This window comes from Trichosurus vulpecula, chromosome 3, assembly GCF_011100635.1.
Source record: "Trichosurus vulpecula isolate mTriVul1 chromosome 3, mTriVul1.pri, whole genome shotgun sequence".
Taxonomy (NCBI): Eukaryota; Metazoa; Chordata; class Mammalia; order Diprotodontia; family Phalangeridae; genus Trichosurus; species Trichosurus vulpecula.
The window spans coordinates 111,040,448-111,067,929 of record NC_050575.1 but is presented as its reverse complement, the minus strand read 5'-3'; the positions used below and the strand labels follow the sequence as shown (position 1 = coordinate 111,067,929).

The 27,482-nt window shown below is 41.4% G+C and overlaps 2 protein-coding genes and 1 long non-coding RNA gene across 3 annotated transcripts in view; 2 read left to right on the top strand and 1 right to left on the bottom strand.

The window, feature by feature from the left end:
• TGM2 (transglutaminase 2) overlaps nucleotides 1-3,648 on the top strand; it is a 62,064-nt gene extending 58,416 nt beyond the window's left edge. Inside the window, exon 13 of the mRNA XM_036749481.1 lies at nucleotides 483-3,648. Within this exon, the coding sequence (XP_036605376.1) occupies nucleotides 483-630 (148 nt within the window). The 3' untranslated portion in view covers nucleotides 631-3,648. The remainder of the gene's footprint in view (nucleotides 1-482) is intronic.
• A 12,842-nt stretch (nucleotides 3,649-16,490) lies between these two features.
• On the top strand, nucleotides 16,491-23,107 carry LOC118844884. Its single transcript, XR_005009984.1, has 2 exons — nucleotides 16,491-16,692; nucleotides 21,974-23,107. It is a non-coding gene; the product is annotated as an uncharacterized LOC118844884 (long non-coding RNA).
• Nucleotides 23,108-24,478: 1,371 nt separating this feature from the next.
• Nucleotides 24,479-27,482, bottom strand: part of RPRD1B (regulation of nuclear pre-mRNA domain containing 1B) — an 83,543-nt gene continuing 80,539 nt past the window's right edge. Inside the window, exon 10 of the mRNA XM_036751724.1 lies at nucleotides 24,479-27,350. The gene's annotated coding sequence lies outside the window, so the exon portion shown is untranslated. The remainder of the gene's footprint in view (nucleotides 27,351-27,482) is intronic.

The following is a 27,482-nucleotide window of genomic DNA, read 5'->3' as shown; positions in this document are numbered from 1 at the left end:
TCTTAGGAGTCAGGAGACATGCGTTCAGGATTCAGCTCTGCCACTCATGGGACCTTGGGCAAGTTACTCCCTCTCTTTGGTCTCAGGTTCCTCCCTGTAAAATTAAGGGGTTGAACTAGATGATCTCTAAGGCCCCTTCTAGCTCTAAGAAGCTTTAGGATTCTATCCATGTGCAAACTTGTAACCACATCATGCACAAACATATACCTACACATAGGTGCACATATACCTTAGGAGGGGTGAAATGGGACTAGATGATGCTTAAGGTCCCTTCATAGTTTTTACAGACGATGAATCTCTAGCAGCCTAGAAAGTGGTGGTTCAATTCAAGTCGACTAAACAACCTTGAAACAAACTATGTCTATCCCTCCCATCCCTACCCCCTGTCCCCAGACTATGTGCGTTGCCCTGAGAGATCTGGTAAGGGGTCATGAGAACATCTCAGGACTAAGTCTCTACCATCTCTCTATTTCTTCTCCAAGCACTGATCCAGTGGAACCTGGAAGCACTGTCACAGCCCGAATGGACCTGATGCCCCAGTGGCCGGGACTACACAAGCTGGTGGTGAACTTCGAAAGTGACAAGATGAAGGCAGTGAAGGGTCACCGGAATGTGATTATTGGAGAATAGTTCAACAGAGAAGCTGTTTGTCGGCCATAGAGGGATGGGGAGCAAACCCCAATCTCCCCATGCCCATCCCAACCCACACAACTGAGCCTAATCACACCCCGTAAGACAACTCCCAAGCTGTACCCCATAATAACATGGAAATTCAATCAAGAGTCTTTCCCTTCCCCCTAATGTCCCGGGCCCCATGGGAATTCTCTGCATTGGAAACACTCTAGGTCACACAGGATTAAAGATGGTCAACAGCCATCTTTGGGAGTCATAAAGTCTGGGTTGCATCCATCTGGCCCATTACCTTTCCTAAAATCCAGAGCCCCTGAGAAGGTTGAGTTTTTAATATTCCCTCAGTCATAGGGAGGGTCCTTTTCCCATGATGCAACAGTACCATGATATTGACAGGGCAGTTCTGACAGTGGCTGGCGACTGTCAAAGATGTAATGCCCTGTCCCTGGCCTGCAACTATTTTTATGCAGAGACATAACACCCACCCCTGCCCCAATAAGGGGTCCCCTTCTTGCACTATCAGGTCATGGGTCTAGACTAAGATGGTCAATTTCAACCTATACTCAACCTCTTATCCTCCAAGCTAGCCTCACCCAGAGATATAGGATACAGTGGGAGGTTTCGACAAGCAAAAAGATGGCTCCTAGCATGAGGAGGAATCAGGGCACTTGATATTGGGGACCAGTAGATGAATCTGCATCATATTCAAAGAAATAAATAAGATGTAGTGGAAAGAACCCTTTAAGGAGACAAAGCTGCTGTCTTGAAATATCCGCAGAGTTGTTACATGGAAAGTGGTCTTTTTCTGATTGGCCTCAGAGAGCAGAACTGGGAGAAACTGATAGAAGCTATAGAGAGGTAGATTTCAGCTCAAAAAAAAGACCTCTTTATAAATCAGAGCTAATTCACAAAGGAATGGAACTTCCCCAAGAGGAAGTTGTTCTTAGAGTTCCAAGAACAGACAGAGCACTTGTCAGGGCTGTTACAAGTAGACCACTGCACTTGGAAAGGAAGCTGGACTCGAACTGAGGCTCCTTCCAATTTAGGATTTCTATGGTTTTAATCCCATCTCTGGGCCTCAGTTACCTCCTCTGTTAAAGGAAGTGATTGGTTTGGATAGTCTCTTTACCTTGCCCTTCCCACCAAGCTTTGAGACTCTGAGTAGAAAGACAGGGCCAGTGCCTACAATCCTGTGCTCCAGAGAGCTGAGTTATTCACCCCAAGTCGGAGGCTGGAGCACATGTGCCTCATTCCCAAAGGCATTAGGCTACCTGCTTGTTAGGTTCCCAAGAACTATAAGGTGACTGTAATATTCAATTTGCCTTCACACTTCTCTTCACCTTTGGCACTATGCCTTCAGGTCAGCTTGACTTTGCCATATCTTCCTCCTTTCTCCCACCATTCTCAGGACCTACATTGGACCTTCTAGGGGCAAAGTCAAGATTCTTAGGACCCAACCTTTCATACTAGCTTGTATTGATGCTGACCCAAGGCTTGACCCCAGGCCCTCCTCATTGCACAGCCTCTCAACACAGATCTGTAGACTTATAGTGAAGCAGGGAGGAGGGGCCTTCAAAGCTATAGCTTCTAGGAGAACTTGCACATCTTTGATCAAAATCTAGCAAGCTTGAGGATGCTGGAGATAGAACTCTTGTTCAGGTAGGAGTTAGACTACAAGGACTTGAAGATTCCTTGTAATACTGATTCAGGGATTCTGTGATAGGATCTGCCCAAGCTTGTGTGCCATTGATATAGCCTTAAAAAAATGTAGAGTCATCTTCATGAGAAGCAACATGCCAGAAAAAAGGGACCAAGAGAGTGAGGAGTCCTGAAACCACCTAAATATATGAATTTAAGTTGAAGGAGCTAGGGATTTTTAGCCTAGTGAAGACTTGGGGAAGATGGGATGATAGTTGCCTTCAAATCCTTGAAGGGCTATCACAAGAAAGATTAGACTTCTACTTGGTTCCAAAGGGCAGAACTATAAAGCAATGGAGGGAAGTTACAAAGAGTCAGATTTTGATATGAGTGAGAAAAAAAAAAAAAGCACAGCTATACAAAATAGGAATGGACTGCCTTAGAAGCACTGGAGTTCTTCAGTAATCAACCAATCAACAAGCACCTATTAAGTGCCTACTCTCTGCCAGGAGCTGTCCTAGGTTCTGGAGATGCAAGTAAAAAATGAGAGAGTTCCTGCCCTCAAAGAGTTTACATTCTATTGATGGATGACCACTTGGGGGTGCCATGGAGAGGTGTCCTGCTTCAGTTTCAAGCTGTGTCAGACTACCTCTGAGGACCTGTCCAGTAAATTGGAATAGAAAATTCCTGTCCCAGATCTGAAAATTCCCTAGTTTAGGGGAAATACCTGAAAGATAAAAAAAATATTCCTTGCTTCTGTACCATCTTCAACTTCCAGTTAGCTCCAGGATATCAAGCCTCAGAAAGGTAAAATTTGTAGGGAGAACACAAAAAACATATAGGCATCTGGAGAGAGAGCCTCATGTAGAGGAATAATTCCTGGACTGGAAGTCAGAGGACCTGGATTCTAGTTCTGGTTCTACCAAAAACAGTTCCCCTTGGCAGTTCATTTCTCTGGCTTTAGTTACCCAGTCTGTAAAATGAGAACAAGAATCCTCTGTAACATTGCTGTGAACATCCCATGAGAGAATGGCTATGAATTCACTGTAAAAACACTGCAAAGCACTATATCAGTATGAAATGGTGTCTATCTGGAAAACAGGAGATGAAGAGTTTTGGAAGCTTTGCTCATACTTGCTACTACTACTGCTAGGGAAATAATCTGGGGTTTTTTTTTTCAAACAAGATTTTAAAATGTGAGCAAAAAATGGTATTTGATTCTGTCCATAGTTTATATAAAGCTTTTTCTAGCAGAGCGGGCAGGGGAACTTGCTTTTGAGCCATTTGTGCCCATCCCAATTTGCGGGCACTTGCCAGCTATTTGGGCATGTCTGTGTAGTGCATATGCTGAAGTAACCAAAATAAAGATTTTATTTTTCACCTTGGAACACCAACTCCTGGTTTGTTCTGGAAAGTCTTTCAAGCTCCTCTTTCATGTAGGGCGCCACATTGCCTAGTGGTTTCGTGGGCAGAGGCAGGAGATTGTAGTTGATCAGCCACATAACTCAAACCCCTCTGTGTGCCCTGCCCCAGGGCTAGTCAAATGGGACAAAAGGAAAGTGACTAAAGAAGAGGCATCACCATGGGGTGGAAGGAGTCCTGGACTGGAAACCGGGAGACATAGGTTCCAGCTCCAGCTCAGTCAGTAACACATTGTGTGACCTTGGTCAAATCACTTTTAGTCACAGAATTTAGAACTAGAAGAGACCTTAGAGATTGGGTCCAACACTCTGATTTACAGAATTGGCAACAAAAACCCAGAGGTTTAAGTGACTTTGCCAGTGTCATACAGGTAGTAAGCTTCTCTCTGGGCCATCTATAAAACAAAGTAGTTGGATTAGACAGTCTCAGAGGCCTCTCCCAGTTCCAAAACTTTATATTCTGGGCTCCCTTCCAGCTTTCACATGCCACGTTCTAAGGTCCCACCTAGCTTTGACATTACGTGTTCAGAGAGTCCGTCCATGTTTGCCTCAGTTTATTTATCTGTAAAATGGAGATGATAATAGCATCTTATCGGGGTCATTATGGGGGCCAAATGAGATAATAATCCTAAAGTGCTTGGCACAGTGCCTGGATATAATAAGTGCTACCTAAGTGTTAAATATTACTATTCTATGTCCTAAGGGCCCTTCTTGCTGACACGCTATGATTCTATGAGGAGTGGAATGAAATTGAAGTTCTTTGCCCAAAAGACCAGGCACTATTCCCCTTCCCAGACAGTTCCAGACTAATTATCATTATAAGCTTCTACAGGTTGGGGAGGGTTATCTGGCATCCCAGAACACCCCAAGTTGTCAGCCAATGCACCTTCAGTGTGGTCTTAGCAGTGGGCATGAATAAGCTCTTGTTCTTTTATCTTAATCGTAGCCTCTCTTTCAGGGCAGTTCTTGTAGGTGGCACTTTCTCTGGGAGCTACATATTGGGAGCTAATAAAAATCCCAGGGAATATAGCTGATGCCTAACATTCTACCATCAGTTATTCGCTTCTTTGAATTAAGCATCATCTTCTTTTGGCTCAGCTTTCAAAACACCAATTCTCTCTGGGACAGGGCCATAGCCAAGTCAGTCTGGAGAGTCTTAAACTCATAAAGCTGGAAAGGACTCCAGATACTGTCTCATCCACTCCCCTCATACAGGGAAGAAAACTGAGACTCAGAGAAGTATAAGGTCACACAGTGAGTTAGCTGGCTAGTTTGGAACTTGAACCTAAGTCTCTTGAGTCAGGCGACTCAGAAGAATTCAGTTTCTACCGCACTGCACTGTCTCATACACTAAAGTACATATGTGAGAACTGATGCCTCTGGGGCAGGAAGAAGACAAGTTTTATAAAAGCCAATGTCACTCGGAGTCCAGGAGCCCCTGTTCTTATAAGGGACTCCTGTTCTGGACTTAGGAGGATCTGAGAGAATTCCTACAGAAGCCTAACTCCTAAAAGAAGAGATTCGGGCTTTTTTCCTGTTTAGCTTTTTACGTACCTATACTGTAGTACCAAGTAAAAGCTCAGGTATGGCTAGGTATGGAAGACTCTGATGTCTAGAGTCTCCTCTAAAATGGATTAATAGGGTCCTCTTCTGGAAAAGTTACTCAATGTACAAAGTAGTAGATACCAGGTTTAGGACAAATGTATATTTTTTCCACCATAAAAGCAATGCTTAAAACAAAAGACTCATAAGTATGCATTAGCATATATTTAAAACAAACTACAATTTATCACCACTATTATAAGACACTCAAGAAACTTCTGGGACTGTTGTGCAGATTTCATTTTTACCTCAGTCTATACTGTCTGGACAGCAACTCAAGGTTCAGGTCTTCTGGATAGCCAAAATATGGATCATTGTCATGGTTGTGGTCACCTTTTCCTATGAAGAGGGTATAACTGCACAAAATACCTCCTACCAGGCAACCAGAGCTCTCAAATTCATGAGGTAGCTGCCAAAGCTGGAAACATCCATCTCTCAGGATTGTTGTTCAGTTTTATATATTTGGAGAAAGAAACACAAAGCACAAGAGGCATTTGGGGACTTGAAGTCTAGGATCAGGTTCACCTAAACAAGCACATGCTCTCAGTGCAATTTTCTTGCAACCCACATTGCTGTTGCTGGGGAACGGGAGGGAAGATAAATCCTCGCTCTCCCTTTGCTGGAAATCCAAAGAAGAGCTAGCAGAGTCCCAAGTGGCAAGCTCAAAAGGGAGGAAAAGAAAGAAGACTATCCTCCTCTTTTAAAGCCTACCCTACTAAGAGGATGGCTCATCTTGGCTCAGTCACCAATAGGTTTTGACATCCCTCCTGTTAGGGGAATGAAGGAACCAATGGGAGCCTTTGCCTGCACATGTGCTTAGCAAAGGCCTGGAGTACATGTCCCTCTGGAAGGGCCCAGCTTCATGGAAATCCAAAACTTTACTACACTCTCCCCTCAATTAAATGTTTACTGTCCCCAGCAAATCAACTGGAATGCTTTGGGTACATCTATCCATATCCCAAATTCATGAAAGTCCTCTGCGAATCTGAGGCGGCTCAAACAACAACCTTTGAAGTATATTCCCTAATCTCATACACTAAAGTCTTAACAAAATCTGTGACTCACAATTCTTAATGGCCTTCTGTATGCCATGAAGAGTCCCAAGCAGTCCACTCTTAGACAATCGCAAAATTAATAGTGTGGGTTGTTATTTTTGCTTTGTGAGAGACCAGATTTACCATAGCTGGTATGCCTGGAGATTACAATTACCCTCCAAATACAAATAGGCTACCACCAACCTAGTACTTATAAGGGTTTGTCCCAATTCAAATGAAGTAGGAAAAACAAAACTTAAAATTTGAATTAAACCCAAAAAGGCAGAAAAAAAGGGAAAAGAAAGAAAAAAAAGCTTCCTTTCTTGGAAGAAAAGTCTAGTACCAAATGAATTCCTACAGCACATGGGGCTCTTACAACAGGGATTCATGGCCTCAGGTTGACTAATTTTCTCACCCAAAGGTGAGAAATCAAATTGTCCTGGGTGAAAATCTTTCCTGCACATGTGGCAACCCAAACATAAGTCCAGACAAAATTCCTCCAGGGAACCATAAAACACATAGATGACCCCAAACGTCTTTGGTAGATCCATGCAAAACCACAAGGAATTTAACAGAGTGGTCCAACCCAATTTTAAAATAGTTGATAAGCAGGCTAAGCTCAAAAAAGTCAAATGAGACCTGAATATATGTGGGGCTCCCCAAATGAGATTAAATTGAGGCTGAATCAACCCCTCACATTCTGGAGGAGTCTCAAGCTGTCACTCATGGCCCAGGAGAACTCCTCCACCCACAAAGGAACTCAAAGTTTATGTTTCCATGACAACATGCATGGGAATACTGAGCCAGAGGTTACATCAACAATATGCATATTATGTTCCCCACAGAAAGATGCTTAACTATCTGAGCTGCAGACCGTGAAGGCCCAGAATATTAAAAGCTTTTCCCTTCATCGAAACAGAATAGTAAATCTCTCCATTTTATATTTATTTATATTTATACACTGAGTTTCACCTTAAACCATCTTGGTTCACTTCCCATTCATTGAATCACACCTTGAAGACTAGGATGTGAACATAACACATGGGCAAACACATGTGTGCACATACACTCACACTTAGCTTGGTCTTCGCACTCCTCAGACAGACATATTGCCATAAGATACACTGAGGATTTTCTCCTTGATAACCTTCCCCCAGACATACGCACACTTCTATTCAAATTCTTAAAGAAAGAAGTGTGAATGTATGTGTACTCAGGTGTGTCCCTACACCTATACATCACATATATGATATATAAACACACGCATATCTAAATATATATAAACACATATATTTATATGAAATTTATCACAGGTATTCCTCCTGGACAAAAGGATATTGGGTGCTGGAGAGAAGGGGACAGGGGCTTTAGACAAACTGCTACTGCTTTTACCATTTTGCCAGGAACCTGTCTCTTACTAGAGCTCTAAGAAAGCTCAGGATTCCATCTTTCATCGTGGCCTAGAATTCCTTCCTCTCTCATTGATTAACATTTTTTCTTCCTATATTACCTCTCCTACTGACTATCTTCCCCTCACCCCTCAGGGTGCACCTTAACAACCTCTCTGTACTAGTAATCCTTATCCCTCCCCTCTGCCTCAGCAAGTCCTTGCCCATCTCTGATTTGGGCAAGAATGTGGATGAGATAAGCTCTTTCAGAACAACACCATAGCTAGGATGACAGGATTGAAAGCTGGAAAGAACCACCAAAATTACCTAGCCCAGTCCCCTCATTTTGTCAATGGGGAAACAAACCCAGAAAGGCGGTTTAAGATCAAACAGGTAAGTTAGTGGTAGAGGCAGTATTCCAACCCAGGTTGTCTGACTTCAAATCCAATGTACTTTCCTTGATGCCTTGTCCAGCTGCCTATATCAGTGTCATCTAGTCTTAGAATAGTCTCAAAGGTCCCTTCCAAGTCTAGGATCATTTTTCCTAATAATTTGATGAAAATATGTCAATTCTATAAGCAAATCAATTCAAAGTACTAGTAAAAGACAAACTCAGGTAAACTCCAGACAAACTCCAACATGGAGCCCTTATCAGATTACCTTTAAACAGTTAGTAGTTCCCAGACCACATTTAGGGTCTATACCTCTCCCACCCATCTATCATTTCCCTTTATGTGCTTAGAATCATAGAATATCAATGACTATCTAGATGAATACTCTCATTTTCGGGAGGAGGACCCTGAAGCCCAGAGAGAATAAAGGACTTGTCCAAAGTTACACAATAAGTATTGAGTAGCTGAGAAGAGTAGAAGTGCTGGGATTAGACCACTCCTACCCTACTTCTAGTCCAGTGCTATTTCTACTACAACATGAGGTTCATCAAAAGGTAGACCTTGTAGCTTAAGAATGCTGAGATAAAATCACAAAATTTTTTATTCAACTACAATTTATTGTCTGCTGCTGTCTATTCAAGGTCCTGTATTGAGACTGAAGATGTGAAAAAATGCTCTAATTCACTATTGGAGAAGTGCAAATCAAAATAACTCTTAGGTACCACATGACACCTATGAGATTGGTTAATATGACAAAACAGGAAAATTATAAATGTTGGAGAAGATGTGGGAAAATTGGGACACTAATGAATTGTTGGTGGAGTTGTGAACTGATCCAATCATTCTAGAGAGCAATTTGAAACTATCCCCAAAAGGCTATAAAACTGTGTGTATCCTTTGTCCCAGCAATACCACTTTTAGGTCTGTATCCCAAAGAGATCATAAAAATGGGAAAGGGACTCACATGTACAAAAATATTTATAGTAGCTCTCTTTGTAGTGGCCAAGAACTAGAAATTGAGGGGATGTCCATCGATTGGGGAATGAATGAACAAGTTGTGGTATATGAATGTAATAGAATACTGTTGGGCTGCAAGAAATGATGAGCAGGCACTGAGTGAAGAACACTGTACACAGTAACAGCCACACTGTGCAATGACTGACTTTGATAGACTTAGTTCTTCTCAGCAATGCAAGGACCTAAGACAACTCCAAAAAACTCATGATGGAAAAAGCCATCCACATTCAGAGAAAGAAATTTGGAATCTGAATGCAGATCGAAGCATACTATCTGCTCTTTGTATTTTCCTTTTTGTGGTTCCTCCCATTAGCTCTAATTCTTCTATACAAAATGACTAATGTGAAAATATGTTTAATAAGAATGTATATGTAGAGCCTATATCTGATTGCATGCTGTCTCGGGGAGGGGGGAAGAGAGAGAGGTGGAGAAAATTTAAAACTTCTGGAGGCGAATGTTGACAACTAAATTAATTAATTAATTAAAAATTACTGCTTTGTATTAATTGTTCTCCTGGTTCTTCTCACTTTACTTTGCATCAATTCACAAGTCTTCCCAGGTTTCTCTGAAACCTTCACCATCTCTTACAGCACAACAGTAGTCCATCATGTTTATATAACACAACTTGTTCAGCCTTTTCTCAAGTAATAGGCATCCTCTCAATTTCTAATTCTTTGCTACTAAAAGACCTGCTATATTGTTGTACCTATAGGGTCCTTTTCCATTTTCCTTGATCTCTCTGGGATACAGACCTAGTAGCAGTATTGCTCAATCAAAGACTATGCACAGTTTAATAGCTTTTGGGGAATAGTTCTAAATTGCTTTCCAGAATGGACAAATATCATAGTGCTACCAATAGCACATTAGTATACCTGTTTTCCAACATAACCTCCAGCATTTATCATTTTCTTTTTGTGTTTTGTCATCTTATCCAATCTGATGGATGTAAGGTGGTACCTAAGAGTTGTTTTTATTGCATTTCTCTAATTAGTGGTGAGTTAGAGCATTTTTTAAATATGGCTATTGATAGATTTGATTTGTTCCTCTAGAAATTTCCTATTCATATCTTGTGATTCTTAATCAACTGAAGAAGTTGCTTTTCTTGTAGATTTGATTCAATGTCAAATGATAAGATTAACAAAGAAATTTGAATTTTAGCTTTATTGATTTTGTATAAAAACTTTTAAATGATAATCAAAATTTTCCATTTTACCTTTTGTGAACCTCTCTATCTCTCATTTGTTCATGAACTCTTCTACTATCCATAAATCTGACAATTAATTTCTTCCTTGTTCCACTAATTTGCTTATGATGTTACCCTTTCTGTCCAAATCATGCACCTATTTTGAGCTTATCTTGGATACAGTGTGAGATATTGGTCTATACCTAGTTTCTATCAGACTGCTTTCATTTTCTTATTGGTTTCACCAGAAGGGTCCATGACACAAAACAGGTTAGGAACCCCTGGCCTAGACTCAGGATGATTAGTTGTGAAACTTTGACAATACAGTGGAGGAGAATGGATGAAAACCTGAACTAAGATAGTAGCGATGGGAATGGAAAGAAGGAAGATACAAGAGATATTGTAGATGTAGACATTAAAGAACTTGGCAGCTAACTGGATATATGTGGTGTGAAAAGAGGCAAAGAATTGAAGGCAATTCCAAGGCTAAAAGTTAGGAAAGTGAGTGGTACCATTAACATTAAACAAAGGAGGGAAATGCCATTAAATAAAGTTAAGAATCAAGTTTTGAAGGAAAAAAATATTAAGCTCTGTTTTAGAACTGGGTTCTAATATTGGGTTTGAAATGTCAATAGAACATGCAGGTCTAGTAGGCCAGATATAGGACTGGAATTCTAGGAAGAAATCAAGGTTGGTGATACTGACTTCAGATACTGCTTCAGGGTGGTAATGAGTGGAATTCCAAATTGAAGAGAACAGGATGGAACAGCTATTTTTAAGGGATGGGAGGATAAGGAGCCATTGAAAGAGACAGAGAAGGAATGTTCAAAAGGGTAAGATGAGAATTCTGACAATATAGTGGCATTAAAGTCAAAGGAGGACAGAGAATCAAGGGGACTACACAAAGGTCAAGTAGGATAAAGACAGACAGACAAACAGACACACATACACACAACTGGATTACTTTTTAAAGGTCAAGAGTGAACTTGGAGAGGGCTTTTTTGTTAGAACAGTATGGACAGACACCAGATTGACAAAAGGTGTAAAGAGTAACAGAGAAACACAGTAACTAGTGTAGAAAAGAGAAGCCACAGGATGACAGATTCACAGAGCAGCAGATCCAAGGGAAAGCTTTCTAGGATAGGGTATACCTGAGCATGCTTATAGACTGGGGGTTGAATCCAGGACAGAAAGGGTGAATATGAGAAAGATAACTTGATTAGGCAAGGTCTCAAAGAAAGTGGATAGAATCAAGATGCAATTAGAGCTGTCAACAAATGTTTAAATGCTTACTATGTTGTAGGTACTATGCTAAGCCCTGGGGATAGAAAAAGGTGGAGGGGAGTGCAAAAACAGTTCCTGCTTTCAAGGAGATCATAATAGGGGAGAAAACATGTAAACTGCTATCTACAAACTAGAATAATCAACAGATTGGGAAAGGCTTCCTACAGAAGTTAGGGTTTTAGCTGAGACTTGAAGGAAACCAGGAAAGTCAGGAGGCAGAGATGAGGAGGGAGAGCATTCCAGCCATGGAAAAACAGTCAATGAAAATGCTGGAGTTGGGAGATGGAGTATCTTGTCCAAGGAACAGCAATGAAGCCAGTGTCACTGTATCACAGAATATGTAGAGGGGGGTAAGATGTTAGAAATGTGCGAAGGCAGGAAGGGATTATGTCATGAAGGGCCTTAAAAACCAAGAAGACAATATATTTGATACTGGAGGTAACAGGGAGCCACCGGAATTTTTGAGTATCGTAATGAGTTCTGTTTTGGACATGTTGAGTATGTCTATATGACATCTAGTCTGAGATGTCTAACAGGCAGTTGGAGATGCGAGACCGGAGGTCAGCAGAAAAGGGCTGGATAAACAGATCTGAGAATTATCTACATAGAGAGGACAAGTTAATCCATGAGAGCTAATGGCAGCCAGGTAGCTCAGCAGAAAGAGTGCTGGGCCTGGATTCAGGAAGACCTAAGTTCAAATCTGGCCTCAGACACAAGCTGTGTGACCCTGGGCAAATCATTTAACCTCTGTTTGCCTTAATCCACTGGAGAAAGAAATGGTAAACCACTCCAGTATCCTTGCCAAGAAAACCCCATGGACGGTATTTGCATGATATGGTCCACAGGGTCAGATACAACACAACAACCACAACAACAAAGTGCTTAGCTCTTTTTGAGGAGTTTAGGATAAAAAACATTTCCACTGGTCATTCCAAAGGGGAGGAAAGAAGTTTGCCTCCTCTTGGCCAGTTTAGCTCCTTCCCATCAAGGATATTACAAAAAAGATAATCATAGACAATAGTGAGCAAACAGGTTCATCAAAGCAAGCGGTAAAGCAGTAACTGATGAAGCTATATAGACTTGATGACATAATACACAAGAATCGATTGGTTCTGTAACTCAGTAGAGCAAAGAAATCAGTAAGTAAATTGTTATATCCAGGAAGTTCGCTGTTAGCACTATCCGAGAGTACAAGCACTGAGCATCAAGGGATGTGTTGGAATGCTGGATTTCCCCACATATCTACTCTCCTCTCCCATTCAAAGTCACTACTTCAATGTGCCCAAGGGCCATGGGCTGGGAGGTCTCTCGACCAGTCAGGAGTCACATATCCATCCCTACATGGCTATCTTTCAAGAAACCAACTAAGTTCACCTGGGTGAAGGGTGTTCATTTACACGGAGAACCTACTACTCTGGAACTAGAGGGAAGTAGTAAGGAATGTGAAAACACTGAAAAGACGAAATACATAAGGGGAACTGAGGGAGCCCGTGTCTGGTGGCAGGCATGGTGCAGGGGGAAGAGCAATGGCTCTAGAGTTAGAGGAAATGGGTTTGAATCCCTGATCCACTGTAATACCTGTGTGACCTTGGGCAAGTTGCTTAACCAGATGACCTCTGAGGTCCCCCTCATCTCTAAAACTGTGATCCTATGATGACCCCAATCCTCTCAAAGAAATAGCAGTTGAGAAGTAAAGTTGGAGAGGGGGCAGGAGGGCGTGAGAGAGAACATTTGGAACAGATGCTATGAGGAATGTGATGGGAACAAATAAGAGATGAGTAGGATTTCCCTATAACAATGTGTACCAATTTGATTTTAGATAAGGAGTGTGAGTTTGTAGTGTATTTAGAGTATAAATTGATAATTTCCTTCAAGAGCCTGGGGTAGGAACAGAAGAGGGAAGTAGGAGGGGTTAGGGTTAGCTGCAAAGAAACAATGGAAGGTCAAGGATCTCAGAATAGAAAAGGGCCTTTAGCAACCATTTAGAGAAATCTTTCACAAGCATGCTAGAATCTCTTCTTTTTTATTCCAAATTTAATGATTAAAAGATGAAAAAACATTTTCACATACAAAGTAGGACATAAAAGAGGATATGTGAAATTACAAATCTATTTACAACTTGCTTTTTTTTTTTAAAAAAGTATATATTAAATTCAACATATTACTTTCAAAGCTGTCCAATTTGTTTCAATCTGAACTTTCTTCTGTGCATTGAAAAAATGCTTTGATGACAGGATTTTCTTTTTTGGGGGGGAGGGGCAACACTATTGCTATCTCCCCTTTCTTCACCCCCACCCAAATAAATTAAAAAAAAACACATCCTTGTAACAAGTATAGTAAAAGAAAACAAATCCACACATTTGCCATGCCCAAAAATGTGTTTCATTCTACACCTTGATTCCATCACCCCTCTGTCAGGAAGAGGGTACCATGTTTCATCACTGGTCCTGTGGAGTCATGGCTGGTCACTGCATTGACCACTGGACACAGCAGTAGGTGCAACTCATTTCTGTGGGGGTGGAAACAAGGACTTCCTCAGTTCTGAGGGCATCTCAATCCTGACTTGTTAACAAAGTTTGGCCCATTTCCCATACATTAGAGATAGATCATAAAATATCCAGTGGGAACCCCAGCCACAGGACAGGCCTTGACTCATTTACTGGGCAAGAAGTATGGGCATTGATTAGTAATCAACCTTGATCCAGCACTACTGGATTTTTCTAATTCTCAGGGCAGCTCAACATCCATACCCCTTTGGCCCAGGAAGGTCATAACCCTTTTTCCCTTTACCAACTGAGTCTGATACAAATCAAATCACCCAAGAAATGCGCCATAGAATCATAGGCTGTCTGAATCAGATCATCTAGTTCAACTCCTTCAAATTAGAGAATTCCAGACAGGAGAAGTGTTTCATAAGCTCACAAAGTCAGTAGTAGAGTTGGGCCTAAAACCCATGTTTCTTGCCTCCAAGTCTACGGTTTTCCACTATACCTCTCTCACAATACATTCACTCAAGCAACTACTTTTTTTTGTTTTTAAAACCCACCTGCTATATGCACAGAACTCTGTGCTCAGCACTTCAACAGAAGCAAACTTTAAATAAGACAGAGTCCCTGCCCATGTGGAGCTTGTTGTTGCCTACTGGGGGAATAATACATGAATACAGATAGCATGTCTATATTCCTACTATTTCTCTAGGCTTGTAGGATTCTTCCTTAAAATGAAAATGTATCTGGAAGCAAATCTTTCCAAATGAATGATTTTTTCAGTAAATCAGAATCTATACTGAGAAAAAATTAAGGAAGTTCATTCACAAAACTTAATACATACATCCAATACTATACATCCAAAAAAGATTTACTGAAGGATATTCTTTCTAGCCAACAGAAACCTCAGGGAGGCTGGAAACATAGCTGTCAATCTCCAAATCTGCAACAGATTGGTAAGATTTTTGTGCAGGGGTCAGTAGCAGCTCCGAAGATGGCTTTCTAGCTTCCCCTTTTTGGACGGGAAATGTCTTGTTAGTTTCCCTTGCTTCCTAGGGGTTCTTGGGCAGTGACTGGCAAAGGAAGAGTGTTATATTACCTCTGTTACCACAACTACACTTAGAGGATTATTAACTGGTTGAGGGGTCAAACAAAGGAAAAGGGAGTGGGGAAAGGATCTGACTTGTCCCTGTCGCCAAGTTCCCTGGGGCTTGTTCTCATAGAGATAAGTAGTCCTCTCTTCATGGCCTCGGATGGACGCTGGAAACATTCCAAGAGCCCAGGAGGTCGTCACTTGCACAGGTAGTAATTAATTCAAACAAGTCTCATGGCAAAATGAAAAATGAAGGTGCCGTTAAATGTTTGTGGTCTAAATTTCTGATTTAAGTCAACACTCCCACGCCAGTTTCTAGACTCTAAAGCATTTTATAGGTGCAAAGTGGGTAATAATCAACCAGTCAGTCAGGAAGCATTTATAAAGCACCTATTCTTCCAGGGCTTTTGTTCAAGACTTCACATATTGGGGTGTCTTGCATTTATGAAAGACATACCTTCAGGGATTAGACTAGCCCCTAAAACATCATATTACATAAATGAATCAGAAAGGTACAAAGTATGGTTTCAGGGCTAGGAGAAGGTCATTACCTACCACAGGCTTCCAGGAGGGCATCGGTCAGTCAGCCAAGCACTTACTATGTATGCTGGGGATACAAAGGCAAAAAAATACAGCCAAAATCTTCAAAAGGATCACGTTCAAATGTAAACAATTATGGACACAGCAGACAGATATAGAGTATATGGAAGGTAATCTCAGAGCAAAGGTACTTGGGGGCAGAAGGGAGTGGAGGAGTAGGGAAGGCTTCTTGTAGAATGTGAGATTTGAGTTGTATCTTTTTGGTTGGTTGGGTTTCTGTTGAAGGCAATTGGGATTAAGTGACTTGCTCGTGGTCACAAAGCATCTGAGGCTGGATTTGAACTCAGATCATTCTGACTCCAGGACTGATACTCTCTCTGCTATAGCACCCAGCTGCCCCTGAGCTGTATGTTAAAAGGAAGCAGGAAGGGTAAACATTCTGGGCCTAGAAGAAAGACAGCGAAAAGGCATGGGAGTCTAGAGCTAGATCAACAAGGTATGTGTTAATTGACTGTAGAGGGTAGGAAGGGGATGGATTATGAAAGCTTTAAATGCCAGAGGATTTTTTTTTCTATTTAATCCTAGAAGGGATAGGGTATCCCTGGCATTTATTAAGCAGGCAGGTGACAAGGTCAGACCTGCATTTTAGGAAAATCATTTCAGCAGCCGTGGGGAGTACAGACTGGAGTGAGGACAGAAATAGAGCAGGGAGATCAACCAGCAGGCTATTGCAAAAGTCCAGCTGTAAAGTGATAAGGATATGGCATTTGAGTCAACAAGCATTTTAAGTGCTTACTATGTGCCAGGCCCTGAGCAAAGAAAGCACTAGGGATACAAATTCAAGCAAAAAGAGAAGCCCTGTCTTCAGAGAACTCACATTCTAACGGGAAAAACAACACATAAAAGGAAGCTGAAAAGCAAGAAGGAAAGGGGCATAGGAAAAGGAAGCGGTGGAGTCCGGAGAATGAAGGATGGCTGATTCAAGTAAGCCCTTTCTCAAAACTGAGGTTCCTGGAGAAATTTGCTAATGGGAGAAGAGGGCTGGAGGGGGTGGAGGGAGAAAGTGGTAAAGTTCAGAGAATGAAGGATGGCTGGTCTAGGCCCTTCCCCAAAACAGAGGCTCTGGAAGTCATCAATGGAAGGGATGGAGGGAAACCAAGTAGAGGTTTAAAAGGACAGAGAGGAATTTGATTAGTGAAATTCAGCATCCATCTTATCTTTACCAAATGTTCAGCCCCGAGCTCCACTATGGCTTGGCAGGGGCGGGGGGGGGGGGCCTGGGGTGGGAAAGGTGGAAGCAAGGATGAATAAGACACAATCTAGTTGGAGAAACAAGCCACATTCATGAAACAACAGAGAATATGTTTAATTATGCAACAGGTCAAAGAGAAGGAAGATCGGTGTGGACAGAAAGCTTAAGATCTCAGAGACAGAAGGGACCTCAGAGGTCCAGGATCCCTTCTAAAGAAGGAATTTGCTCCAATGAGTTTCTAACATGGGATCCTTTGCTTGAAGACCCCTAGAGGTGGGGAATTCACCATCTTCTGAGGCATCTCGTTCCAACTTTTGGTTAGTTTCAATTACAAGGAAGTTGAAACCCACCCCACCATCTAATTGATGTGGTAGAAAGAGCAGTAGAATTATAGTCAAAAGACTCAGCTAAAATAAAATCCCAGCTTTGTCACTTGGTACCCACAGGCCTTCTGCTAAATCATGTGGCCTTTTGGGGGCCTCATTTTCCTCCTCCACAAAATGATGAAGTTGGGGTTGGACTCCTATGTTCCAGGTCTGGTTCTACATTTCAGTTCTAAATCTTTTTTTTTTTTTTTGGAGGAGGAAAGACAAGGCAATTGGGGTTAAGTGACTTGTCTAAGGTCACACAGCTAGTAAGGGTCAAGTGTCTGAGATCACATTTGAACTCAGGTCCTCCTGACTCCAGGGCCAGCGCTCTACTACTGTGCCACCTAGCTGCCCCCAGTTCTAAATCTTTCTGCTCTCTCAGGACAAGGAGGAAAAAAATCTAATCTTTTTTCCCTATGACAGGTCTTCAAATATTTGAAGATGGGTGACCATGGTTCCCTTTTTTCTTCTCCAGGATAAACTTCTATGGTTCCCTCAACTGGTGCTTATGTAGCCTGGTTTCTTGTTTCAAGAAGAGATCAAAAAACCAGCAGTGTGCCAAATGCTGAGGCTAGGAATACAAAAGGCAAACAGTTCCTGATCTCAAGGAGCTCACATTTCAATAAGGGGAGACAAGTACATGAGAGTGCTGCCACTTATTGCCTGTGAGCCTTTGATTTCTCCGGTCCTCAGTTTTGATGCTACCCCTCAGTCACCTATAAACTGAGGGATTTGGATTGTTGAGATCCCATCCTGAAATCTCATAGGACCCTAGATTTAAAATTAGAAGGTACTTTTAAGTGGCTGCCTAATCCAAACCGAATCATGTACAGATGGGAAAACTGAAGCCTATCAAGGAAAAGTGATTTACCCAAAGTCATATTAGTAAGCGGCAGTCCAGGTTCTGTAATTACAAACATAGTGCTCTTTCTTTTAAATTACCACTGGGTAGATTTTACAGTTTTGCAGCTCACAAGTCCTGCTCTCAGAAAACAACTCGTGCTTTGAACTGTCTTGTTGTCATTGGAAAAGTAAAAACTTGATTAAAGTGGGCTTTTTGTTCTGCTCTCCCTAGCTTGACCTGGTCCAATAGTCTAGTGCCCCGCTCCCAGTTTAAATACAGTTTTTGTTAGTGGGCCTTGGCAGTTAGGAACATGAGATGTTAATGTCAACATTAGATGAGTTGAGATGTTAATGATGAGGGATTGAAATAATGGGATCTAATTATCCAAAGCGACACTGAGATGTTTTCCCTGCCTTTTAGAAATATGACAGCCAATACAATGTGTATGGAAAATGTACAGGGAGCCTGAAAAGTTCTGGGGAAGAATGGGTGGATGGAAAAAATGTATGACATTTCATTGAGTCCAGGAAAACAAGACTGAGACCAGGGAGCTTCCAGCCAGCAGAATCATAACTAGAAAATTTGGCATGTAAGGCAAGCAGTAATAAGCACATATTCCAAGCATGGGGTGGGGAAAGACCCCATGACACCTAGGACATCAACCCTATGAAAGGAGAAATTCTGGGGTGCTTGAAAATCCTAGGGGGAAAAGGCAGGGACCCCAGAGGACCAAAAGGCAGATGCTGAGGAAGATGCCACTCAGGTACGGGGTAGTGTCAAAAGGGAGCCTAATGGGAAGGTCCGCACCTGCTAAATTTGAGTGCTCTAAGGAAAGCTGTGGCCATGTCCTAGTAATAGCTCTCCCATCCAGTTACATAATCTGTCAAGTAAGAGCCTCAGACTGATGGGAAACTTGGGGTTACAAAAACTATCTTTTCCTAAATGGGCAGCTGACAAGGACACATGGCCTTTGACAGCTGTGAGGTTCTTGCCTCCTGAACCTTTGGATTCATTTAAGAGCTATAGCAGGGAACTTATTATGTTAGATACTAGAGGCTAAGAGAAAATCAATATTCAGGGAGGGTCCTAGAGAGCACGGGCTGGCCTACCAAACCTTCATGTTCTACTTTGCATAAGAAACCTAATCTAGCTACTTCAAGGTACGCTTATCTCTCCTTCCTTTGAATGTGTGCATGGTGGGAGAAGGTATCCTACACTGGGATCAAAGAAACCTGGGCTTCTGACAGCTGTGGAAGCTTGTCACACAGTCATCTCCCTCCTCCAGACTTGTTTCCTTCTTTATAAAATGAAGGCATTTTTACACATGAGATTTCAAGTCAGGAGACTCAGATTGCTGTACCAGCTCTCCTCCTTACCAAATGGTAGCCTCAGGCAAAATGAACCTAAGCCTCAGGTTCCTTATTTGTTAAATGAAGAGAGGAATATTTGTACTACTGATTTCACAAGGTTGTTTTGAAGATCAGGTGAAATGAGAGAGTATAAAATACTTTGTAAACCATGAAGTGTTGATAAAGAAATGAACTTAAAAAAACAATGAATGAAAAAACATTTATTAAATGCTTACTCTGTTCTAGATGCTGGGCTAAGTTCTTGGGATAATACTATAAGAAGTGAGACAAATGTGTATGGGAGTGATGGCCAAGGAAAGGAAGATGCAGGGAGTCACAGTAATGATAAGTTGATCCACAGGGCAGCCAAATGATATGACTTTTCCAGGAACAATGGTAGTAATTTTATTACTGTGCCCGGAGCAAGAGGTCGATTTGCAGAGGTGTTGGTTTGGTTCAGAACTTGGGGCTGGACATAGTGGACTAGTTAGTTTGTATTCATTCACTCACCAATCTAAGGAGCTTGGCCTGAGTGGATTAACTCCTGCAGAGACAGGGAGAAGAGGGAGGTTGGTTTTTGGCAGTCCAATCCAGAGATGCTGCTCCAGGTGATAATAATTAAATCAAAAGCAGGAATAATGGCAAGATAATTAGAGAGTATGGCTATATGGGATAGCATGGTGTAATGGTGGCACTGCACAGCTGGCACTCCTCCCAAGCATAACTATGAGCTCCCCTTACAAGCACTCAGGGTCAAAAAGCTCAAAATATTGAACACATTTATTTATACATTAAAGAACACAGAAAGGATTCTCTTCCAAGTCCATATTGAGTTGAAATACTTACCCCTTCAAGCAAGCTACCCTCCCCCCCATAAAGTCTTTTATTTTTATTTTAAAATAATTTTTAAAAAAATTTATATCACCTTTATTTTTAAACATACCCCTTTCCCTCCTACATAAGCAAGTCATCCCTTCTAACAATGAAAAAAAGAAAAGCACTTCAGTAAAACCAAATCTGAGCGTGTATACAATATTCCACACCCATAGTCCCCCACTTCTGCAAAAATGGGAGAAGGGTGCATTTCCTGAACTCTTCTTGGTCATAACCATACAACATTATTTTCTTTTTCTTCCCTTTTCATTGCTGTAACCATTGTGTATGTTTTCCAAGTTCTGCTTCCTTCTCTCTGCTGCAGTCCATAAGGCTTCCCATGCTAGAGGGAACACAGAGTAGTGAAGAGAGTACTGCACTTGAAATTAGAAAGATCTGGGTTCAAATCCTCTGACAATTACTAGCAACGTGACCCTAGGAAAATCACTTAACCTCTCTTGGCTTCAGCTCCTTATCTAGAAAATGAAGGGGCAGGTCTAAATGACACCTAAGGTTCTTTTCAGCCTCAAATGCAAGAGCCTATGAGCACTTCGTAGTCATTCCTAGGAAAGAGTGATATTCCATTATACTCATGGACTAGTTTGTTCAGCCATCCTCCAATCAGTGGGCACTTACAATTTTCCATTCCTTGTGACCACAAAAGGTGCTGTCATCAATATTCTGGTACAGATAGCACCTTCCTTTTTGTCTTTAACCTTGCTGGGATAAATACTCAGTGTGGTATCTCTGGATTAAATGGAGTGGATATCTTATCACTTTTTTTTTTTTAAAGCATGATTCCAATTGCTTTCCAGAACAGTTGAACCAAAATCATAGCTCCACCAACAGTGTATTAATGTGGAGTACTTCTAGAGCTTCTCCAAAATTACATATTTCCATCTTTTGTCATCTTTGCCAATTTGCTGGGGTTGGAAAATCTCAGTTGTTTTTTATTTGTATTTAATCTTTCATCTCATTATTAAGAGTTTGCAATTCTAAGAACTGTTTACTCATATCCTTTAACCACTTACTCATCCAGGAGAATGACTACAATATTATATATTTGTATGTATTTTCATAATACCACAGATTTAGAGCTACAAGAGACTTTGGAGGACATTGAGTCCAACCCCCTCATTTTACTCATGAGGAAACTAAGGCACCAAAAGGTTAAAAATGTTTGATGCAGATTTTAACCCATTTTTGACAGCTTCCCTTCTTATCCTAGCTAAATTTTGCTTGTTCAAGGATTTTTCAATTTCACATAATAGAAATTATCTATTTTGTTGAGATCACCTCTGTTTCTTATAAGGTCAAGAATTCCTTCTCCTAGTCATCACTATGATATATAAACCTAATGTGATTTTCTTTTCACTTTTTTCTAGAGTAACCTTTCACGTTCGGATCATATACATTTTAAGGTTATTATGGCACATGGCAGAAATCTAAAATTAGTTTCTCTCAACTTGCTTTCTTGTTTCCCTAGCAAGGAGTTCCTCCTAATGTGATTTATATTCTTGAGCTTATCAAACACAAGGCTGCTGAGTCTGACTACTTTTTATTCTTTCTTGTCTTTTAGTACTATCTCGGGTGGCACTGGAGAGGGTTTGCACCTTCCTGTTGGTGCTCCTCTTTGAAGGTTCTTTGGACGAAGTTGCTCTTTCCCCTGAAGCTCTATCCAGGCATCACTGGTTACACTGGTCAGGTCTGGGAGACCTCTGCTCTACTTCCTGTGGCTTAGTTTCAGAGTTCTGCTGCCCACCTGCACTTTACATTTGCCAGCTCTCCTGCTGCCCCACTCCGAGGACTTCTTGGACTGCTACGCAAATCTGCCCTCCCCTTTAAACTATTCAAATGAGTTTGTCTTCAATCCCCACCCAGAGTTATAGAGAGACTATAATGTTGGCTTCCCCCCTTTCATCAGGACATTGTCACTTTTTAACTCATATTAACTAAACTTCCCCTCAATATACCACAGAGCCTGGAAGAATATGCTCACTCTCTCCCAGATTCCTCTTCCTTCTCTATCTTCCCTCAGGGAAATTAGGTTATTCAAATTACCTTTGGGCTGCTTTGTGAAAAAACTCTAAAAGGAAGGCTGTAAAAGGGAAGAGTCAGTAGCTCCCACCTTGGGTACTACATGGAGAGAAGATCCGTAATCCTTACTATAGAATTATTACTATTATTATTATAAAGAGGGGAGTATTTGTCATAGGTAGATATAAAAATTTATCTACAAGCACAGATCCCTCATGTTTTTCTCTTCTGGCAACAGGTCTTCCTTCCCCTTCTACACCTACTCCTTTGGGCTTGAGTCTATATCTATCCTGAGACCAGTTTTCACCAAGTATAGACAGGAACACTTTGGGTTGTGGGGAGAGGAATGGGCTCCCAAACCAAGGTAACAGCCTCAGTGTCAGAAAAGGGACCCTATTCTCCAGAATCTGAGCAAATCATTAAGTTCAAACTTCCATCCCTTCAAAGTATCATCTTGATTCAAGATTCTACTCAGGTACCACTTCCTTCATGAAGTTGTCCTTTGTTCCTCAAAAAAGAAAAAAAGAGAAGCAATCCATCTCTCCTTCCTTAAATTTTCCTAAAATAATATGACTAGATCTACCTTGTCTGACATTCTATCTTAATTTATACTGATTTAAATGTATGATCTATCCTACCTATTAAACTATAAACTCTCTGAGGTTGGAAACTGCCATTTTTCGTAACATCTTTGTGTCCTCACTGCCAAGGTCCGAGGCTCTGAAAAAACTAAATGTTTGCTTGCTGAACTGAATTTTCAGACTCTGGGCCCATTCTTGACCCAAATGCCAGACCTGTAGTCAGAAGACCTGTGTGAATCCTATTCCTGCTACTTACTACCTGTATGACTGTGGGCATCACCTTCCCTCTCTGGTTTTAACTTCTGCAGTAAGAATAGGAATAAATTCTAGTCCCAAGTTCAAACTATCATACCCAGGAGAATGAATATGACAACCAAAAATCAGAAGGAAGGCCCAAAGTCTCTGACAGCCTAGAAACACAAACCAATGTTTACAGAACCTTTAAAGAACACCTAGGTGAGTATCTTTATTTTAGAGGAAGTGAGGCCCAGAGAGGAAAAAGGACTACAGATCACAGAATGCTGGAGCTAAGAAAGATCTTAAAGACAGTCTAATCCAGGGGTGGGGAACCTGTGGCCTCGAGGCTGCAGAGGATTTGTTCTATGAAGTTTGGATTCAGTCAAAGGGCCGCACTTGAGGATCTAGAGGGCCATATGTGACCCCAAGGCCACAGGTTCCCCACCCCTGGTAAATAATCCCTTCACTCTCCTCATCTTACCAAGTGGGATATGAGGTCTAGAACAGGAAAGTGACTCTTTTGGGGTCACATAGTGAGTGTTAGAACTGAAACTAGAAACCAAGACTCTTGACTCCCAGCCAGGGGTTCTTTTTGCTCAGCCATGCTGTTTCTTAAGGCTACTCTGCTATTCCCAGAATGCACCTCCTCAGAGGCCAAAGAAACCTGTCCATCACAGGAGAAGGGGCTGGGGAGTGCTGGTAATGAATCCGTCAATCCACAGGACTGCTTAGTTGGATCATGTTCTTTGCTGACAGGAAGTGAAGGAGGATTGAAGCAGCTGAGGGAAGCCATCCAAATTGTTGGCACTCCAGTGATGAGGCTGCAGATAACTCTGTAATAACTTGTCCATCAATCAGGAAGAATTAGCTTTTTGTAAGTGGTGGACTAACCAAAACCCACAGGCCCATTGCTTTTGCTTACTGTTCTTTGCAGGTGGTTAACCCTTGGTCAGCTGACCTGTATGTGATCTAAATGGGGCTGAGTTATGGGAAAGGGGTCTGACACTGCTGAAATTCACATCTATATCACTACATGAGATATGACTCATCTTGGCACTCTCTGCCAGGTAACATGACATCAAAAATAGAATTATTTAAATAGAGACATTCACTGGGATACATGGAGGCTCTCTGAAGTCTTTGGCAAGTTTTAAACTTTTAACAATTTTATATTTGTAGAGCGCTTTATGGTTTCCAAAGTGCTTTCACATTTATTAATAATAATAGCAGCTGACATCTATATAGTGCTGTAAGGTTTACAAACAAACAAAAACAACATTTATAAAGCATCCACTTTCTAAAAGATACTGTGCTAGACAAAGATAAAGGTAGCACAGTCCTTACCATCAAGGACCTTACATTCTACAAAGCATTTTACATACTTACTCTCCTTTATCCCACACCTTAATCATAATAATAATAAGAACGATAATAGTAGCTCACTTTTCTATAGCACTCTACAGTTTACAAAGGGCTTTTGTTACCACTAGCTTGTGAGGTGGGCAATGCAAGTATTCATCCACAGTATCAGAGGATTTTAGATCTGGAAGGAATGTCAGAAATTAATTAATTCCCAAACCCTCATTTTACAGAGGAGGAAACAGAGGCCCAGAGTGGTGAGGTGACTTGCCCAAGGCCACCCAATCAGTGACAGAGCCAGAAGTCAAGCTGAGGTCCCCCATCTTCAAATATAGCCTTCTCCATATGATACTAGCTGAGGCTCAAAGGAGTAGCCTGCTCAGTCCCATAGCTCATGTGGCAGAACTAGCACTCAAATCCAGGACTTCCTGATTCCAAATCCAGGACTCTTTTGATTGTACCAGGCATACTCCCCATCCAATTTGTAGAACATAACTGTTAAGGCAGGGCAAGTTTTACTATCCCCATTTTACAGATGACAAAGCCCAGGCCCACCATAATGAAATGACTTGCCTAAGGCAACATGACTATTAAGTGTCAGAGGATTAAAGTCTCTGAGACTCAAGCCCAAGTCTTCTGACTCTCAGGCCTATACATTTTCCAATACATGGCTATCACTCACTGTAAGGAGTAAAGAAAAAGTCTGTTACTGGCATCAAAAAACAAATTGAATTTTTTCCTTCAAATGATATGGACTCACCAAAGGGCAGGCTTTGCCCTTCCATTTGTAACAACATCTGGAATAATACACACGGCTATTCCTTGTTTGTCCTAAACCATATGCTTCGAAAGTTCTAGGTAGAAAAGTTCCCATTATTCTGACAGGCAGACACTTCAGTTCAAAAGCATCTAAGCACATTATGAAGACTGGATATGGTTTTCCAAAGATTGCTCAGTTATTACTTCTCCCTTACGAAGAAGGCCACAAAGAATTGTTATTGCCATCTGATAGATGGAAAAGTTAGCCCACCTGCCCTGTATCACTGTTACTCCAGCCAGAAATGCAGGGCAAATGATCTGATGAAGGCAGTTGCTGCAACCAACAGACCCAACAAGGGAACCAGCCTCTCAACACTGCCTGTGGGTAGCTTGGAAAAGCAGAGATTCTGCAGGTGTTTTATTAATGTGGGCCTTATATTGTGATTGTAAAGCTGAGTAAGTGGATAGAAGAAAGAGCAAGTGAGCCAAATAAGATCCCACTCTAACAGCAGCACAGCTCCAAAGGGTCATGTAATCTGGGTGGCTTTCCCTATGTGTTTATATTTATGTTTCTCTGTTTTGTGTGTTCTTCTGGCAAAAACTCATGCATCGGGCTATACCGTAAGGTAGTGGAGAGCTTAGAGCATGTACAAATGCGCTGGCAGAAAAGATGTTATGTTACAAAGTCAATAACAGCTGCATTCGTGGCAACAACCGAGTCCTTCCCTGTTCTTACAGGTCCTCCCATGTCAGAGGTCATGGGATCGTAACACATTTAGTGAGTAGAGCCAGGAGACTGACACCTACCAGCTTCTGGAAGCATGCTGCTTTACAGGCAGATCTTACTCCTACTTACAGTACTAAGTGCTATTAAGTGAATTCCTGAAAAAAAAAATGGTCTATTAAGTGGACTGGTTTTCTCTTCAAGAGAATGACATCATTAGAAGCAGTGTGGTGCAAACAGAAAGAGCCCTGGATGCCAAATAAGATGACCTGGTGCCCACTAAGTCACACACTTCCTATTCAACTTTGGACAAGCTAATCCACATTTGAGCCTCAATCCCTAGCACAGGAAATAAGGTTAGAGACTGGGGATCAGGGGCTGCTGGCCGGAGAGTAAAAAACTAAGCCTCAGTTTTCTCACCTGTGAAGTAGGGGTAATAATCTCTATACTACTTCCCTCACAGATCTTTTCTAAGGATCTAACAAGGAAATGGATGTAAAGTGCTTTGTAACTATAACAGGCTATATCAGTGTGAGCTACTAGTCCAAAAGACAGTTATACTCTTAACATTTAATTTTTAATATAAATAATCACAAACACCATACTTAATCAGCTTTAAGTAGTATACCCGCATGGTATATAAAGCTTTCAAAAGCATATATTAAAATCAATGAAACCAAGCAGAGTAAACAATACATAAAATTGTATTCAATATTATACAATATCGTAATATATTTTATGCCACTTCCCCTCGCTGAGCCTCAAGTTTCCTCATCTGTAAAGTGGGCACTGTGATCCTTAGACTATCTACCTCACCGGATTGTGGTGCATCAAGAGCTTTGCAAACCTTAAAGTGCTAAAGACCTATGAACTATCTTTGTCCTAGAGATGGGACTAGGGCCAGGCAACAGAGACATCATCTAGGATGCAACATGGGGAGGGGTACAAGGAGTGGCACTTTTTAACTTATCTTTACAAACGCAGGTGTTTAATGCCAGAAAATTCAGGGATTGGCTTTATAGTAAGGTCAATCACCTGCACTGGGAAAGTTTAAAGCCTCTGAAGAACAGTCACACCCAGGGGATAGTGGGGAAGAGAGTGGCATCATTTTTGAACCCTGCCTTGGGCTTGCAAATTTCTCATCCCAGCTCTGACATCCTTATCTTTCTTACCTTGTGTGAATTATACCTGATCCGTAGAGTAAGAAGTGATTATCTTCCTTCTTCATAATTTCTGCCTGACTTTTTACAGCAACAAACCTGAAGGAGAAGGAGCACCCTCATCAGACTCAGAATTCAGAAGGGCTTCCTTGAGGAGGATTTTCACAGGCATCTCTGAGGATGGGAAGGCTCAGGGCCACTTGACAGATTTCTGAGGAACTGATCGTGGAT